The following is an 18,245-nucleotide window of genomic DNA, read 5'->3' as shown; positions in this document are numbered from 1 at the left end:
TTTGTTTAGTTGGTTTGTTTTTGGAAAGTGGGGGAGGGAAGCCAAGTCAGACTACACCATTGGCTGGAATTAAAATTCAGAAAGTAAAGGTCATTTAGAAATAGGAAGAAGTACAGGCACCCTAATATCCTAGGAAGCAGATAATATAGAAGGCAGTAGTTTTATCTATGTCACTGGCTGCATTGCTGGGACTAGTTTCCAGTACCAACTCTTGTGTTTTATAACACGCAAAGAGAAGACACTGGAGAGTAAGCTTAGGGGCTGATATATGTGGTGGTTCACTTGTCTGTCTTTTCTTAATCGCCCAAGGAAAGAGGTCGTATTAATAATCCCATTGAGCCATGAATTTAAAGTTGCCACTGGTGTAAGGGGTGTGTTTGCTGGCCCTTTAGTGTCTGCAGAGATGGTATTGCATAAGGCATTCCAACTAAAACCTGCAAGTTTGTGACATCCAGTCACAATGGGATTCTTGATAGGCAGGACATGCAGAACAGTATTACTGTAGTGCAGAAGTTCAGAACAGAGGATACTACAGTTTTCCATTCCAAACAGTAAAGGCTACTATAAGATTTTTTTTTTTTTTTAATAATTGCAAATTTAACACTAAGAAGCTTAAAGAAGGGGAAACAAGTTATTGCCCATGAATCTGAAATGCAAAATCAACTTTCATCTAAGCATGACTTGCTAAGTTTTATTTAGTATTGCTTCCTTTTCTAAAAGAAATATTAAAACTTCTCCAAGGCTTTCAGTACAGTTTCCCACAGCCTCCTACTAGAGAAACTGATGGGTTACGGACTAGACAAGTGGTCTGTGCAGTGTGGGTGGGGAACTGGCTGACACACCACGCCCAGAGGGTGCTGGTAAATAGCTCCTTTTCAAACTGCCAACCTGTCACAAGCTGGGTCCCCCAGGGATCGATATTGGGCCCAGCGCTGTTTAATATCTTCATAAGGGATCTGGATGATGAGATCAAGTGTACGCTGATGAAGTTTGCGAATGATACCAAACTGAGTGGGGAAGTGGACACTTAGAGGGGAGAGCCACCCCGCAGGAAGACCTGGGTAGGCTGGAAGAGTGGGCTGACAAGAACCTTATGAAGTTCAACAAAGACAAATGTAAGGTCTTGCAACTGGGAAAACAATCCAGGAGTGCAGCACAGGCTGGGATCTACCCAGCTGGGGACCAGCTCTGTGGAAAGGGGTCTGGGGGTCCTGGTGGACAACAGGCTCCATATGAGTGAACGGTGTGCTGCTGTGGAAAAGAAACCCAACTGGATGTGGGTTGCATCAAGGGCAGCACCAGCAGAGATAAAGGAGTCATTATCCCACTCTACTCAGAGCTGGTCAGGCCACACCTGGAATACTGTGTTCAGTTTTGGTCCCTGTTACAGAAGAAAGATATGGACAGGCTGGAGAGGGTCCAGAGAAGGCCACAAAGATGATCAAAGGCCTGGGAAGCCTGCTGTATAAGGAAAGGCTGAGAGAACTGGGCTTGTTCAACCTTGAGAAAAGGCGGCTTAGGGGAGACTTTATCACCACATTCCAATATTTAAAGGGTGGCTACAAAGAAGATGGAGACTCCCTTTTTACAAGGAGTTACACAGAAAAGATGAGGGGTAATGGGTACAAGTAACTCCTGGGGAGATTCTGTTTGGACACAAGAAAATTTATCACAACGAGAACCACCAGCCATTGGAATAGTCTCCCCAGGGAAGTGGTGGATTCCCCAACATAGGACACTTTTAAGATTCAGCTGCACAGGGTGCTGGGCCATCTTGTCTAGACAGTGCTTTTGCCAAGAAAGGTTGGACCAGATGATCTTTGAGGTCCCTTCCAGCCTGGTATCTATGACTAAAAGATAACCTTTAATCATCCCTTGTTTCAGTAACTACATTACCAGCTTACAGCAAACTCTGTTCTTATTAGAGGCTTTCCCTCCATCAACACTGGAAGAAGCAGGGACAAAAGCAATGCTACTTGCCAAATAGCTTTAGCAGCTGATAAAGAAACATGGCTTCTGGTTGAAAAAAATGAAGCACTGATATTCTAGGCCATAGAACAGTGCTTGTAGTAGCACAGCAAGAAGCAATTCAAAGGGGTGTAAAGCACTGACAGATCAAGAGGATGCAGAAATCAGCATCCCACTATTTAAACTGATGCTAAAAAAAAGGGCTAGTCCAGTTGTACATCTAATTTTTTTTTTTTAACTAAAGTATGCAGACAGAAGCATGTTAGCATGATTGTACTACCAGAGTCCATTTTAATCTCAGTCATGAATACTGAACCTATGTAAACCAAAATCAACATAGCAGCATGATTTAGATTAGGGAAAAATGTATGTATAGTGTGAAATGCAGCTTCTGGGACATTTGATTCACATAAAATGGCTGAACCAAGTCAGATGTTACAGTCTGTATCGTGAAGAGCAATTCATATACTTCTGAGTTTGTACCTTAATCTGGTAGGGGATTGTTCAGATTTATTTGGAATTAGTTGCGTAATAGCCACAATCAAATTACTTTGTCATTTAAAAATAAGTAAGTTTACTTCCTTAATTAATCCTGTCCCACTTTAGCATATGTGGAGCAAGGCAGCGTAGTCTATTTACAGTCATTAACTAACGAGCTTTAGGTATGTACCTTGTGCAAGACAATCCACATTTCCACACTGGAAATTGCTTTACAATTGCAAAAGCTCAGCTAAATCCCATGGATGTCTGTCCAGAGCCTGAATGCCTATGCCTGCTATTGACTTAAATAAACAAAGCTATTGAAAAACAAAAACCCCAACAACTGCCTTACTGTGTCTGTCTTAATATAGAAAAAGTGATGAATGTGATTGCTTATTGATTTAACCTTCATCTGTCAACTCTGAAAGCACTTGTTCTGAAGGTTTTCTCAAGCCTGACAAAAAGTTCAATTTGCTCTTGTTACAAATAGAGACATCTATTTTTAGCATCAGTTTACTGCCTCCCCCCTGCTTCTGCTGCCCTAGGCACTGTAATGGAAGATAAGACCATTTCACTGAAGAAACATATACAACTACTTGCAACTTTGGAGTTTAATGTACCTGCTTTTTTGGGTTTTTTTAAACAGAAAGACACAAGGAATGAAAAGAGGTATGTTTCTTCATATTCATTTGCTATACATGTAGTTGAGGTACCTCACAACCACTGAGAGGGCAGTCTGATTTTTATTTTTTTTTAGGTTTGTTTTTTCCCCAGGTCAAGTAAGCAACCCTATGTATTTTCTCTTTTAAGTTTAAATAAAAGGTTTACATAGCTTTTCTAGTTCTGTTGTGAAAAATCATCAAATGGTTGCAAAAAAAAAAAAAATTTAAAATGTAAGCAAGAAGACAAACATTTATTATTAGTGCATAGTCTAGTTCTGTGAAGAGCAGCCTCAGTATTTTAGCTTCCAGTGGATTTTTAACTGTTAAAGTAAATACAAAGAGTTAATCCAGTTTATTCTGAACTTAATTAAATAAGGCATTACAGGAAAGACAAAGCATTTGTTTGGGCACTGACATTTAAATGCAAAAAATGTCAGTTTGCCAAGAAAATTTTATACCTCTACAATTCAAGAAACCCATGCAGTGAAGCCCCATACCATTTCAGAGGAAGAACTAATGGCATCTCCCGTGTCAAAAAGCAAAATGTTGGCAGCTAGCAAGGACAGGAGAATCCAGGAAAGGAATTTGATTGTATCAAAACCAAGCAGTAGTTTTGGGACACATATGTGAGTGAGTTTGCATTAGAGTCAGTTGCAAGTTAAGGCTTTGCTTTGAAGCAGAACTCCAGAGCAGCACCCACAGATGTCCTGGAAATTATCTGCAAGGAAAGCAGCAAGAGTAAATAGAAGACTCGAGCTGGAGCAAGCAGGCATGATCGAGAGTGGACTGACAGGGAGCAACTGAGAGCCTTAGGCAGGCACCACAACTAACAACAAAATACCCCTCCCTCCCAGGACAAACACCTGTCCCACCTTCACACAGCCAGCCCTTTGGGCTACAGGTGGAAGGAGAAAGAAATGCGAACAGAAGGCTCAAAAGCTTGGATTTCACCTTGGTGGCAACAGCTGGCAAATGACCTGCTTATGCCACAGATCATCAGATGGACTTACCTGTTTTTGGAGGACCAAAAGTGTTGGTGAGAAAGGCACACCCAGGCTCACCAAGCAGCAAAGCTTCTCATCCTTTGCACCAGAAGAACAAGATGAGCCAGAAAGAGTAATGCTGAAGGAAAGCAGTGGCAGAAACCACAATTTGCCTTGGGAAGAAAACTCCAGATATTTATGCTTTTTATAAGAAGCTGCCTTTGACTGTTGAAAGAATCTGAAACGCAACATACTGATGGGCCAAATACTGGGATCAAGTAGCAAGCAGACGATGAGGTTGTTCCCTCTAAGTCTGCCTACCTGTTTTTCAGAGCATCATAACTTGAGGTATCAAAGATTTTAAAGGCCTTTTGTAGCTGAGTCTGCTCCCACACTCTGCTACTTAGAAGAGAGGACAATAATTATAAAGGAGTTAGTGTGTTTACATACCGAGAAGCACTGTACTCGGGACGTTTTCTGATCTGCAGTGAATCAGCTCTGAATTATATTAATTGTATATGGGACAACCTCTCTCAGTCTAATTTGTTTTGCAAAGTTTGTTCTCCTAGCTAAAGGGTTATGTGCAAGCAATAGGATAATCCCAGTAGTGAGGCTGCCTCCGTTGGGTATTCTGTATTTAAGGTAACTCCAGTCATAAGGCTTGCTTAAGGTTTTCCACTATTAGTCTTGTCTGTCTTATAATCTTGCTAAGCTTTCTCTATTAGGCAGATACCCATTGTACAAAAAAATTCATCCCTAGACTTTTCCCTCTTTATATTTCAGTGAAAATGGTTAATTTTGTTAAGAAAAATAAATAAATATTTTTTTGTCTGTAGTAAAAAAAAAAAAAAAAAAAGATCACAAGCATTGGGTTGTAGCTAAGTGCTGAAGTGCCATCTTGTTTTTAGAGCAGAACTTTAATTCAAGTACCTGGACAGGTTTGGATTAGACATAGCTTTTTCTCAGGCTACACCCACCAACTGAATTACACCAGTATTTAAACCTTTGAGTAGTTACATATAATTTGCATCAACTTAGTTCTCCAAATGCTACATCTGCATTCCTGGAAGAGGTGTACATGCACCATCCCCCGAGAGCTGGAAACAGTTCTCTTAAGATAGCCACGTCCAGCTGCAGAAGGTATCCCTTCCGCATGAATCAGGTGGGAAAAGAAGTAGAAGCAACTAGATGAAGAGGGGAAAACAGGAAAAAGGAAAAAAAAGAAGAGATGAGCAGGAGCCAGAGGGTCTGGAGATGTCAGAGGAAAGAGAAGTAAAATAGAACAGGAAGACAGCTGAGAATGGCAGGCTATGAAGATCTAGCAACTGCAGTATACTCCTCCACTGACCCCATTAATTCCTAAATTAATCACTCCATTGCTGTCATCTGAAACCCCAACCAAACTGTGCCTCCCCACCCACAGCAGCGTATGTGGTTAGTAGCTGCTGTTACCACATTTTTTCAAATTATGCTGAGAGACAGTAGATCTAAACTGATCCTCTAAGAAAAGAATATTGAAATTAAAAATACATATTATCCCAAGCAACCATTCTTTAGATTTAAAACCAAGATAAATTACATTAAAAGTAGACTAAGGCTGTGAAGCGTACAAGCTTAGCAGCCACTCATTCCCCTTCCTTCTTGGATGGGATACAGTCTCTTTGTATGATCCCAAAATTCCTTTTACAGAGATCCCTTGTTTCACTCACTGCACAGGACAGGCTGCGTTCTTGTGATGAATGAGGATGGCATAATAAAGGAGAAAGGCTTCTGCTTTGTTCCAGCTTTCAAGACAGTAAATAAGATAAAGCTTTGAGAGAGAAAGGATGGTGTTACAGACCAGGCACATCTAAGTACCTACTGGGACAACTGAATTCTCACCCCATTTCTGCCAGGTGCTGCACAGGCAACCCAGTAGGTTGTGTTTGGCCAGTACCCAGTCTGTGATACCAGTGGTTGTATTTTGGAAATACTGATCACAACAGTCAAGACAGAGGGAGCTATGCTGCAATCATATGAAGTGCTATAAAACATATCCTAATTTTTTACATCTCAGTTCAGGCTCTTAAAACTATCTAGCAATCTTGGTATCAAATTCTGTACCTCAGAGCTCCATATGTAACACAGGCACGATATCCTCTATCTTTCTAGATATCGGTAAGATTGAAACATAAACTAATCCAAAAAGAGGTCTAAAGCCCTCAAACAAAGTTGATTTAGTTCAATATCAGCATGCCTTCAAGGATCGTGGAATTAAGTAATACAGGGAGAGTGCCATAGGAAAACTGATAAGAAAATTAATCACCTCAGTGCAAGGTTTGGATGGTTCACAAAATAAGCAGGGTTCAGGGCCATACACTTGCATGCTGAACATTAACATCCCGCTTGTTGGCTGAGGCAGGGACTTTGTGAAAGGGCCAGCATGGGGAAAAAGAGGAGAGGTGTGATTAAGAGCCGTGTGTGTACAGGGCAGCAGGTTACATACAGGCACTTACTATAATCCTGTTGTTTTCTTATTTTGCAGTGCTTGAATGTATGAGCTAGACAGCTAGATACTTTATTTTTAAAACTGAGGGCTGGGTATCAGTTGGTGTGGAAAATATCAGATACAGCAGAACACAGCTTCCATGTGCCTGTCCAGGAAACAGCAGCTGGTCACCCGGAGAGGACAATAAAGCAACTTATAACAGCTCCCATCTATCCAAGGTGCACATCACAGCCTCCCACCAGGTCATCTACACCAACCTCTGCTCTGCCAACAGGTAGAACATACTGCATTTCCTCTGTGAGGATCCTGATTATATGTTTGCCCCCCAAAGCAGCAACCCACTAATTTTCTCCTTCAGCCTCTGATCAGACTCTATATTTATTTCTCCAGCCTGAGACTGCTCAGTTGATTATCTGCCTCCTTTTCATCAAGTAGCCTGCAAGTGCAGTGCATGCCCACACCATTCAAGATAAACATCACAGGCATCCAAATGGGTTTGAAATGAGGCCAGGCGACTTTGCCTGTCCCCGTCTCAAGCTCCTGCTTTCAATAACGTCCCTGTTACACAATATCGCAGCAACATACCGGCACAAATCCTGCTTCCCACGGCCCTCGGTGCCAGGGCTTCCTGCAGTCAGAAATACCTGCTCAAACCACGCTTTCTTTTTCTTTTTTTTGGGTTGCGATTTTCACTCCTGCTCTGAGCATACAGGACAAAGGCAGCACAGCATGAGCCCATACAGAATTGCCTCCCAGCCGCCAAAGAGGCAGACACCTGGCTGAGCAGCACCTTTGCTACACAGAGATTTACTTCTGCTACATGGAGGTTAACTGTCCTTGCCGAACAACCCTGGTGTTGTCAGCCGCAGCTTGCACAGGCAATTGTGATTTCCTGTTTCTGAAAGCGGTGTTACCAACCAGACCATCACTCTCCTTAATTTAGAAAGCTGTTTTGTGTTTTCTTGTGATTTGGTTCCACACCTCCACAGGCAGGCTGAGGACTGTAGAATGAATAACAGCGCTGAGGTTACATGACACTTTCCCTGTTCAAAACAGTCGGCGAGGAAACCCACAGGTATTATTCATTGTAAACATTTCCCAGAGACTAAACCCAACAGGTACCAGCAAGTAGTCTTGCTCCTTTGCATTTTCTAATGTAACAGGACAACAAAGGAGCATACTTGAGAACCACTATATGGAATGAGGTATATCTGCTTAATTTTACCTGTGTGAACATTTTAAATTTGCAGTTGAAGGTTTATGCCAATTATACTTCTCAGCTGTGGGTATCTGCTGAACAGTTTCTTATTTGATGGGAAAAAAAGAGCAGTAGCAGGGTTTTTCCCAGCATAAGGCATGAAACTGATCCCTGCTACTATAAATCACAAAGAGCAGAGCTAATCTCAGGGATTTTTTTTTTTTATAGTCACCTGTTCCTGCAGTTTCTGAACTGCAGTCTCAAACCTTTGAAGTATTTTCAAATCTAAATTCTTGCTACAGCTACTAAAATATGAGGTTTCTTTTCTGATATTGACTATTTCTCAGAGGCACTACCTTTTGTAGTGGCATTTACAGATGCCAGTCCCACAACCTGTCCTATGCAGACAAGGTGCCCCCCACCTTTAGGGCTCTCCATGGACTCATGTGCCAGGAAAGTTAGAGAGTCAGAATTCCAGCAACAAACAGCAGTAACAAGAGCACAATACATGCTGCAACACGTACCGAGGAGACCTAAGTCACATCACCACAAAACACCAGCCTCCACTGTGCATATATTAAAAAAACATGAAAGACACATAGATTTGAGATGGAATATGATGATTGCAATCCTAACAGAATTCAGCATTTTAACCTTGAACTGTACAGTGTCTAGCAACCTTATTTCAACATTGTTTTTGAGCACAGACGTCTAACCCATAAAAGGAAATAGTAGTACCCATAACTTTGTCTTCTGGAGAAAAACAGTGAAAAAACTGCTTTTTGTTTCCTTTTGAAGACATAAACCACCTAAAAAGATTAATAAGCAAAAATGCAAAAAAACTAGTAAACATATAAATTCCAGCTTTTTTCTTTACAAGATATTCAAGTTTCCAGGTTGGTTTGGTTACAAAAGCTTCTAAACACAAATTATGTAAATTACCTGTACTAAATATTTGGTTTACAACAACAACAAAAGAGTTAATTATTATGTTACTTTTAGTCTTCTAAAGTCATGCTAATGAAAACACTAATCAAAGATTACAGTCACTTACATTTTCAGTCCTTACCTGTTGTAGGTGGATTTCATTGAGCAATAAGATTTATAACTTCATCATGATGCAATGTATACAAGGCTGAATTCACTCAGTTGCTAATGAAATGTGATTTGGGGACCCTCTTGCTCCAGCTGGGTGATAATTAGGGCTTATCACAGATAGGTCTAGGAAAAGGCTGGAAAATACTTAAGCTTGTTTTGCAGTTACTTTGAACTTTTAGGAAGGGAGTGATTGTTCTACAGTTATCAGCCTGAAGTTTTCTGCTTATACAAGAAAGGTAATGGTAAGGTTTTTAACTTACTTGCAAATTATATAGTTATATGAAGTCTGACAAAAGACTACTTTAATAAATCTTTCTGGTTTAGTGCCTTTTAAAGTGTGAGATGGGTAGTTTGCCTTCTCAGGCAGCTCAAGTAAAACGTTAATTAAGCAACTGGCTTCAGAGAAACCTTGCAGAACTTGCTCTATATGATGCCTGTTAACTTGAAATTCTGCTTTTGATAGTTGCCTGCCAGCACAACAAGCAACTCTGTGTAGGTTTCCCAAAGCAAAAAGAGGATCCTAAAGGTAGTCCCTGCTTATGGGGAAAACAAGGTATTGCATTCCTCTCTCCTTGATGAAGGTTATAATGGCTCCACATTAACTACAAGCAGAAGGGCCTCTCAGGCATCTAAGTTACTGAATAATCTTAAAAATAATCAATGTAATAAGAAGGTAGCTCCTACCCTCATAAAAATAGGTACTTTAAAAGCAGCTAAAGGTAGAAGCTAGACTATGACTTGTAAGGTATCTTGTCTGTACATGCTATCAGCTGGAAGAAAAAAAAAAAAAAAAACCCAACCCCTACATAAGTAGCAAAATACCTGTCTCCTTGATGCAGATTGCAGTTGAACTACGGAGCAGTTTCCTATTTAAAGCCCTTCTCTCTCTGCAGGGAGCTGCTCCTCTTCCTCCTCTCCTTGGTAAGGGTGGTCTCGGGCTCCTCTTAAAGGAGAACTGCTGCCTGTGAACTGAAAACTATTCTGAATTGCAAGACTTCAGATTTGACAATTATAAGATGGAGAGGTTTTTCAAAATGGGCTGGAGAAATACAACCTCAAATATACCAAAGCACTGTACAGAACACTTCCCCCTGTTTTGATTTTATGTAGTTTTTACTATAAAATACATACAGTTTTGGTCCTTCTGTAGATTAAAGGAACACTTCTTGAGGGGTTTGTATTTTCCATGAATATTCTTTACTCAGGGCAAATTCAGCCATTTTTGTAAAAGAAAGCCACTTCCTTTTATATTGAACCAAAGGCTTGCATATCTAAATTTCCACTGCAAATGGACAGTGGGTTCTATGGATTTGTTCTTGAAAAAAGCTTTTCACTTGTCTCCCAGGATATATTAATACTATTTACACTACGTGTTTATGTATGGGGTGGTTCTGTTGTGTGGGTGTGGTGGGCTTTTTGAGTGTGGGGTTGGTTTGTTTTTTTCTTTCCCTGAATAGTTTACACTGTTGTAAGACTCTGGTCCTGAAAAGCTTTTAACATCAAGATGCTCGGAAGCACCTCAGCGCAGTCCAGACTTCCTAGCACTTCAAAGTACTGCTTGCTTTAGAGATGCAAGTATGTGATGCAGGTCTGGGATAAGGAGTCATCCAGAGACTTGATAAGTCAGCAAACCTCAAGCTTACACTTCAGGTCCTACTTCTTCCTTAATGATGTTATCTACTTATCACACTCCCTTTGAAATTACTTCATTCTGTATTTGACTTAGGGTAAGAAAAAAAGTCATGAAACCTGCTCCTCATGCAAGTCCTTTAAGTGTCAGGGTTCTGCCCCCATTAGCCAAGGACAAGATGCAGAAGTGGTTTTGTTTATTTTTGATAGTGCCACAATCCAACTGGTGTTCATATAAAACTAATCCACACAGAGGGCACCTTGGCCCTTTCTGAGATGCTAGCCCAGACTAATGCACGTGACTGGTACTGTATCCAGCACAGATGCTGGGGCTGCACTTAGCGCTCCTCAGTGGGGCTGGACCGGGTCACAGAAATACATGATGGCTGCTTTCTTCTGGGCCTGTACTGGAGGCTACAGTGCCTCTGTTCTGTGGGCTATTTGCCCACAGTGTAGAAGGACAAGGCTCAGTGCTCTCCAGAGCCTGAGGAGACTCAAAGCCACGCTCCTGATCTCTGGAGCAGGGGCTGGCTCAGGACACTGTCCGTCCTTCCTTCCTGCTGAGTATAAGCCACTGCACAGAAACAAATTCCAAATCTGTGAGGCCAGAAAGAGGAAGAGAGAGAAGTCTTTAGCATAAGTTAGCCTATTTTTCTGTGGAAGAAGTCTGATGTTTGTCTGTGCTCCAGAAATCTTGCGTGTTATGCTCAAGTGACCCTGGGCTTAAAACACTGGAGAGTAGATGTGGGAATCCAGCCCAGAGCCCTGGGTCAAGAGCAGTAAATCTAAGCTGTCCTGCACACTGGTGGCTTCTCTGTTGTCTGAAGCTTCTTGGCGATTCTCAACATACAGATCATCTCCTCTGCATATCCTTATCCCGACTTCAAAGGAAAGCCTACTCAGCTCTAACAGCAAAGAGCCCTTGCTGTGGATAGGGAAAGGAGAACTGCCTGCTGAGTACAGCTGGGGCATAAACACGGTCGAGTGGCTCAAGGATAGCCACCATGCTTGCTAACTTGTTATCCAGTAGGTCTGCATATGGTTTTATCTAGCAGAAAATGCACTGGCAACTTGAGGTAGCTCATCCATCAGGGAAGGAGGTGGATATGGGATTGCAGTCAACAAGGTTTTATTAAACTCCTAGTCTCTTTTCAGCAGATGGAGTACCTGACCCCTGACTCGAGTGTGTCCCTGTCCCACCACAGACACGTCTGCGCGCATGTACACAGATGGCATGTCCTACCCTTGCTAGGGCTTGACTCGCAGCAAGAACAGGGTTTAGCTTCTGGGAGACTTGGTTGAACACAAGCTCAAGGTCCTGTGCTTTCCTGCCTGCAGAAGGGAATATTGCTTGTCTAGTCATGCAATGAGCTACGCTGCCCTGCTAACACTTGACAGTCAGGTGCTCTGTAGCTAAGCCTCTTTTGAGGATGAGGGCAAAGGAGAAGTGAAAGAGTAAAACTATAAAATTGCTTCTTCCTCAAGGCTTTTGTGAAAAAGCATAGAAATGCTCTTCTTACAGTCTGAGGAGGACTGTCAAGGAGCTGACTGACATTCCCAAAGCTTCTCTCCTTTCTATGGTCAAATTTAACTGTCTTGGAACAGAACAGAAGAATTTAAGTTAGACAGGACCTCTGGAGGCCACCTGGTCCAACCCTTGCTCATGGCACAACTAATCTCAAAGCAAGGTCAGGCTGCTCAGGCTATTGTCCAGTTGAAGTATGGAGACTCAACCTCCTCCCTGGACAGCCTATTCCAGTGTTCCCCCACTCTTCCTGTGGGAAATTTAGGTCAGTGTGGTGCTATTGCTTTCAGGGTTTCCAGAGCCTCAGACCAGCATGTTTACATTTAGTTTAGTTTATCCAAAAGGTAGTGCTTCCCCTGTGAGATGCAAGTTTAATTATGGCTCAACTACTAGGCTATTGCAAATAGGTTTTGCTTGTTTAACTACGGTTTCTGATGAAGGTCACCTGGAAGCTCTATGTAGTAATATGCAATTACCTGGGCTTGAGCAAGGTGCCCCACAGCATGGATGCCAGTGCTGGCAATGTACCATGCCATAACATGCCATCCCACTACCCGCCCACCTTCTGATCCAGTGGCTACACCGGCACAGTACACCTGGCTGCACTTTGCATGGGTCTCTGCAAAGCAATCTGGCTGCAGTATCAAATATGACTGCGGTATCAAATGTGACTGTAGGATTTTAACATGCCTCAAAGAAGGGACTCGGGATGTGGCTTTACAGAAACGTACCTCAATTTTTTTCTTCTCCCTCCACTCCTTATAAATAAGAAACATTTAGGACAGTTTTACTGATTAAAATTAGCTACATTCTAGTTAATGGGATTAGGAATTGGTTGTTGCCAGAAGCCCTATTTCTACAGGGGAGAAGAGTACTCGAGGAGGAAAATGTTCTGCTACAGATGTTCCCTGGTGATTTAGTGTGGTGGAACAAGCAGGCGCAGCCCCAAACACCCTGTACTGAATGAGGGCAGTGCCAGAGAAGATGGAGCATCCTGTGCCCCAGCTTCGCTAGGCCTTTGACCACAGCATGCAGCAGAGAAATCACAGACAGCAAACTAAAGGGTTCTCAAACACCTCTTGTGGCTTTGCAACAAAGGGACGTGCAGTGTCATCTATTCCACATATTGTTATGAACTAAGCTAAAGATTTCTTGCCCAGCTTGTGTCCTGACCTTTGCTTTTGAAGGCATGTAGTGTTCACTCAGACCTTACCTGGCTGGCCATGAATGAAAACAAATACTTCATGCAGACCTAGACATGCAAGTTAACTGTGCTGTCTTCTGTAAAAAGGATTGTTATGAACTTGCTGTAACCCATTTTCCTCGATATCTTCTGTGGGCTTTTACATAAGAGGACATGAATATTTCAGATGTAATCATTGTACTTAAAGATTAGGTAATCTCTGATATCTATTGATACCTTCCCCATCTTCAGGTGTGGGTTAAGGATTTTACATTAATCTATTCAGTGAAGACTCTTGCAGAAGTGAAGCGCAGCAAATGACCTGCTTTATACCTCCCTGTGAGGGCTAAAAAAGGTTCACTACAGCTCACCTCCCTTCTGTTTGTTGTACAGCACTTCTCTCTCTGACAGTGGTTCAGCTCCTGATGGAAGAGCAAAACATTATCACAGAGGTCCCAGCAACCCTAAAGCGCCTGGCCAAATATATAGTGCGTGGTTTCTATGGAGTAGAGTACTCCCAGGCCCTCGACATACTGATCCGCTACCCCTGTGTGAAAGAGGATGACTTGTTACAGTTGCTCAAGTATGAACGTAAACAACTGCGTGCTATCCTCAACACGCTCAAGGCAGAAAAGTTTGTGAAGCTGCGTATGCGAGTTGAAACGGGGCCTAACGGGAAGAGCACCAGGCACAATTACTATTACATCAATTACAAGGTGCTGGTCGATGTGGTAAAATACAAACTGGATCACGTACGCCGGAAAATAGAAGTGGATGAGCGGGATTCAACTACCAGGTCCTCTTTTAGATGTCCATCTTGCTCCAGCACTTACACGGACCTGGAAGTCAATCAGCTCTTTGATGTATTTACAGGTATGTTGCTTATATTGTTTATTTGCTCTTATCTTAAAGAATAACTCTGATAGCACAAAATTGGCTCCTGTGCGAACTTTGCAATAAAAGCGTGTTTGTTAGGATATACTTCTCGTTTGCTGGTGGACAAGGGCCTGGGACAGGAGAAGCTGGGAGGTGAGGGTAAGAGAAAAAGCTGTCTCTCTAGAACAGGCCAAGCAAGAGGAAGAATAATATTGAATATACAAGCTGGGGTTGGGAATCGGATTCCAGGCCTCAGCTTTGCTATGAACAAGATGCTTAAGCCGGTTTAAGATTATTCATCCAAATCTTGTGAGTACCCCTTCCTCATATGGAAATGAGAATACAGTACTCACTTTACTCCATTTTGAATGTGTTAGTTAATCCATTTGTGTGTTCAACTCTTCTGATGGAAGAGGTGGACAAGACGGATAAAACCGCTTGCGGCCACCTACTGTAGTAAGCGTACTCAGCTCAGCAGCAGACGAGAGGCGTTCTGTCACTCCTGTGCTGGAAACGGGGAAGTTCAGGCTCCTCCCAGGGCAACATGACACATCCACAGCAGAAGTGGCATCAGAGCTTGCGGGCTTCTCTTCTCTAAAATCAAAACAACTAAATAGAGAGTACTCTTTCAAAATGAGTTAAAATGGCATCTTGTTGCAATATGGTAAGCACAGCTGCTGTGTGAACATCTGGGGCATGGTATCTGGAAAGGATGCCAGAGCCAGGGAGAGTGAACTATATGTGACTAACTTGAAATGTCAAAGGTGAAATTAGCATACTGCCACTTAGTAAAATCACCCCTTTGTTCTAAATGCAGGGACTTTGTCAAGTTACTGAAATGCAAACATTGATGCTGGTGATATATTTTAATAGAACATGCTTTAATTATTTTTTTTTTCTTTAAGACATAAATAATAAGTTTGTAGCATATGCTTTGACCCTAAATGAGTCTTTTTGAACTTCAGAACTCTAAACAACTCCAACAACTAAAACCAGATGCTACTTATGCTTGCAAATGTCTTTTTTCTTACGTTTATGGACTAAAAAAAGATGAGATCAGAGAACAAAAAAATAAACCTTACTATCTGATGATGATCCATGCCTAGCCAACTTAACATTTCCCCCCACCAATATAGACATTTCTCTCTTGCACAGAAAGTGTGTGAATACCAGTCTTTCTCCAAAAAGGGGGGGGGGGGGGGGGGGGGAAGGCAAGCCTTTTTTTACTTGAGTTCCCTAGTTAATGTGAACAAATGGATAAAGTCAGAATGTTTTGGTAATTGTCCAGGCTGTGGATTTTTAACAAGGTACTGCAGATCTCTTGCGTCCTATGAACACAAGAATTTCCAATTTGGGTAACATTGCAGAGACTTTCCGCTGCACTTACTGCAACACTGAAGTTGAGGAAGATGCCTCAGCACTTCCTAAGCACGACGCTCGAACCTTGCTAGCAAAATTCAATGAGCAGATTGAACCTATCTTTGTGCTGCTGCGTGAGACTGAAGATATTGTTCTGCCGTACCACTTGCTGGAGCCTCAGCCAATGGAAATACCAGAATTATCAGAAAGGTATAAACATAACCCTAGAACTTCTGATCAAGATAAACCCCCCAGCAACTTTCCAGTTGTAAAATCTTTGAAATACTGAACTTGCAGCCTATTTTCTACTCCATTCTGCTTTGTTCAGTACTGTCAGCTTCTTAATGAAGAAGCCTGTAATATCTAAGGCATTCTAAATTATTATGCATTTATAGGTTTATTTTTGCTACCTTTTTAAAATAATTTTCCAGACTTCTCTTTCAGCTAATGTTCATAGCCCTTTCTGTGAGAAAGTAATGTTTTTCTATCAGTGTGCTTTATCCAGAGATGCACTACTGAAGGGACCATGTAAAAATCAATGGTTCAGAACCACTTGCCTCTGAGATGAGGTAATGGGGAATGCATATTGTTGTTTTAATATAAAGCACTTGTCAAAGCTAGTCTGCTGGCAAAACACGGGGGGGTTGTCTTTTTTTGAATGGGAACTGGGGTGGTTCTTGCCTTAATTTAACCTGTCCAAAATGGGTGACATTTCATTCAGCTTTGATCAGAAAGTGGGGTCAAGTGTGCTGGAATCCTGCAGCCGACCTGAAAAATGGGCTGACAGAAGTTCCTCTTCTGGCAACATGTACACCCAAAACTTAGTTATTGATGTCCAAGACTCTGAATCCAAGAAGAAAATAAGAGAAAAAGCAACTAAAAAGCAACCTATCTGGATGTCACAGAGCACTGTGGAAGGAGCAACAACACACACCAACAATAGTGTTGGTAAGTTTTAAGGATTTGCTAATGCTTAAGTTCAGCAGCCTTACTGCATTTAAATACAGCTTTCCTATTGAAAATGTAGTGAGCTTGGTTTAGAATACAGAGTAATGCTTTGATTCTGCACTAGTGCCTATCAGACCTTAGTTTCTAAAAACTAGTCTTTAGACTGATTTAAGTAGTATTCCTAAAGCCAGAGGTCAGGTACCAGGTCCTGAAATTTTTGGCTGTAACCACGCAGTAACATTAGCGGTCATCTCTAAAGTTGAAAGCTCTTGGAAATGTCTGCACTTTAAAGAGAATTCTAAAGTGTGGGTAAAAAAGATCCAGAGTAGAAAAAAATCATTTATGTAGGATGCCTAAGGTAACTGTAAACTATTGATACCTCTAACACTTAGTGTTGTGTATTAGGAGTAAATGCTTCTGAAGAAACTGAAGAAAGTGTTAAAGAAACTGTCACTGAAAATGAAATCATCAAGACTCTTCTGATCCATGAATCCAAGTCATTGTCTAGCACAGACCAGGCTCCTGTTGTCAGAAGCAAACTACCTGAATCAGGCAGTGATACCAGTGAGTCTGAGGAAGATGGCAAGCACTCAAGAGCAGGAATGGAAGTAGCAGGCAGCAACTTCAAACAAGAGGAGGAAGAGGAAACACAAGGTCCTATTTTAATGGTAGCTGGTCAGCCTCGTTCATATGGCGAAGTTAGTGAAAATCCAGAGCTTGTCTCTCTCATGACAAATGAAGAGAGAGAAGCTTATATAAAAGTAGGGCAAGAAATGTTCCAGTCTGTCTTTGAATAAATACTGCTATGTGAATATGCAAACTTGTATGGAACGGGTGAAGGCTTCTTTTGAAATAAGACAGTTCATCTATAGTTTAACTTATGTTCTTCAAAGTTTACCACTGAAGGTTAAGTTTTGTTTGAACTCCTTGCTGTTATGCAAGATAGTAATCCTGTAGTAGGTAACTACAGTTCAAAATACTGGCATTGCAGCAAAAGCAACCCACAGTTACTATGGGTTTTCTGTTGTCTTAATGCTTAGACTTTGTGAATGCTGTAATTGGTTTTGGAGCATGAATCCCTTCAGGATACAATGGAATCTGATTAAAATAAAAGTTTCAAAGGCAATGTTGCAATCTATTGTAAGAAATCAATTATTCCACCTTCCTCCTAGAAGTAGCAGATACTTCCAGTAGTGAAAATGAGTCAAAGTAGTCCAACATGATTTGGTTTCACTCTACACACCAGTGCATTCTGTTGTTTTGTTAGGTCATTCACTATACAACAGTAACAGACAGGTGTTATACAGCAACCTCCCTTTAAGGGAGGAGCTGTTACTAAATTGTGTTAGCTATAGAAGAGAATCAGCTCTGGCCTTTTAACTTTCCTCTTAAAAATAATTATCTGAATTCTTTGTACTCATTGCCCCACAGAACTGCCTCTGAAGTGATGAACTGTGCAATGGATACTGGACAGTAAAATACAACATTCACTTTGGTCCAGGTTGGTAAGGAAGCAAGCAATCTATCAAGCAGAAGACTCTGCTTCTCATGTCTCCTGTAATTGTTTTAAGCAAGATCTTTTCTACTACCACTGGAAAAACACACTCTACTTGAACTGAGCTACATATGAGTAGAAGGACTAGCACCAAAATTTAAAGGAGAGCTTAACTTCTTCAGCAATTCTACTACATCAGCAATGGATAATGAAAGTAGACTAGAAAGGCACAAACTGAAACACAGGAGGTTCCCTCTGAATGTTAGGAAACACTTTTTTACTGTAAGGGTGACCAAGCACTAGCACAGGTTGCCCAGAGAGGTTGCAGAGTCCCCCATGTTGGAGATATTCAA

At 41.6% G+C, this 18,245-nt stretch overlaps 1 protein-coding gene across 3 annotated transcripts; it reads left to right on the top strand.

Moving 5' to 3' along the window:
* Positions 1-10: 10 nt before the first annotated feature.
* LOC115340587 (general transcription factor IIE subunit 1-like) lies at positions 11-18,199 on the top strand. 3 transcript variants are annotated; one of them, XM_030012431.2, is made up of 6 exons: positions 11-3,117; positions 13,608-14,087; positions 15,458-15,659; positions 16,171-16,397; positions 16,803-17,065; positions 17,829-18,199. In XM_030012431.2, exons 1-6 carry the CDS (start codon positions 3,063-3,065, stop codon positions 17,838-17,840), a joined length of 1,239 nt encoding a protein of 412 aa, XP_029868291.1. In that variant the 5' UTR covers positions 11-3,062; the 3' UTR covers positions 17,841-18,199. The 3 variants fall into 3 exon arrangements, with proteins under 3 accessions (XP_029868291.1, XP_029868276.1, XP_029868283.1); XM_030012416.2 differs by lacking the exon at positions 17,829-18,199 and having other exon boundaries at positions 16,803-17,531; XM_030012423.2 differs by lacking the exon at positions 17,829-18,199 and having other exon boundaries at positions 13,467-14,087; positions 16,803-17,531.
* Positions 18,200-18,245: the final 46 nt, after the last annotated feature.

Source organism: Aquila chrysaetos, chromosome 1 (assembly GCF_900496995.4).
Source record: "Aquila chrysaetos chrysaetos chromosome 1, bAquChr1.4, whole genome shotgun sequence".
NCBI classification, from domain to species: domain Eukaryota; kingdom Metazoa; phylum Chordata; class Aves; order Accipitriformes; family Accipitridae; genus Aquila; species Aquila chrysaetos.
The sequence above is the reverse complement of the archived record's forward strand: the minus strand, read 5'-3'. Positions and strand labels throughout refer to the sequence as shown.

Bases quoted from the DNA above. Each gene is read 5' to 3' on its own strand.
- LOC115340587 (XM_030012416.2), top strand. From the start codon at position 3,063: ATGTACCTGCTTTTTTGGGTTTTTTTAAACAGAAAGACACAAGGAATG. The intron at 3,118-13,607 runs GTATGTTTCTTC...TTTGTTGTACAG, and splicing joins GACACAAGGAATGAAAAGAG to CACTTCTCTCTCTGACAGTG. The intron at 16,398-16,802 runs GTAAGTTTTAAG...GTTGTGTATTAG, and splicing joins ACACACCAACAATAGTGTTG to GAGTAAATGCTTCTGAAGAA.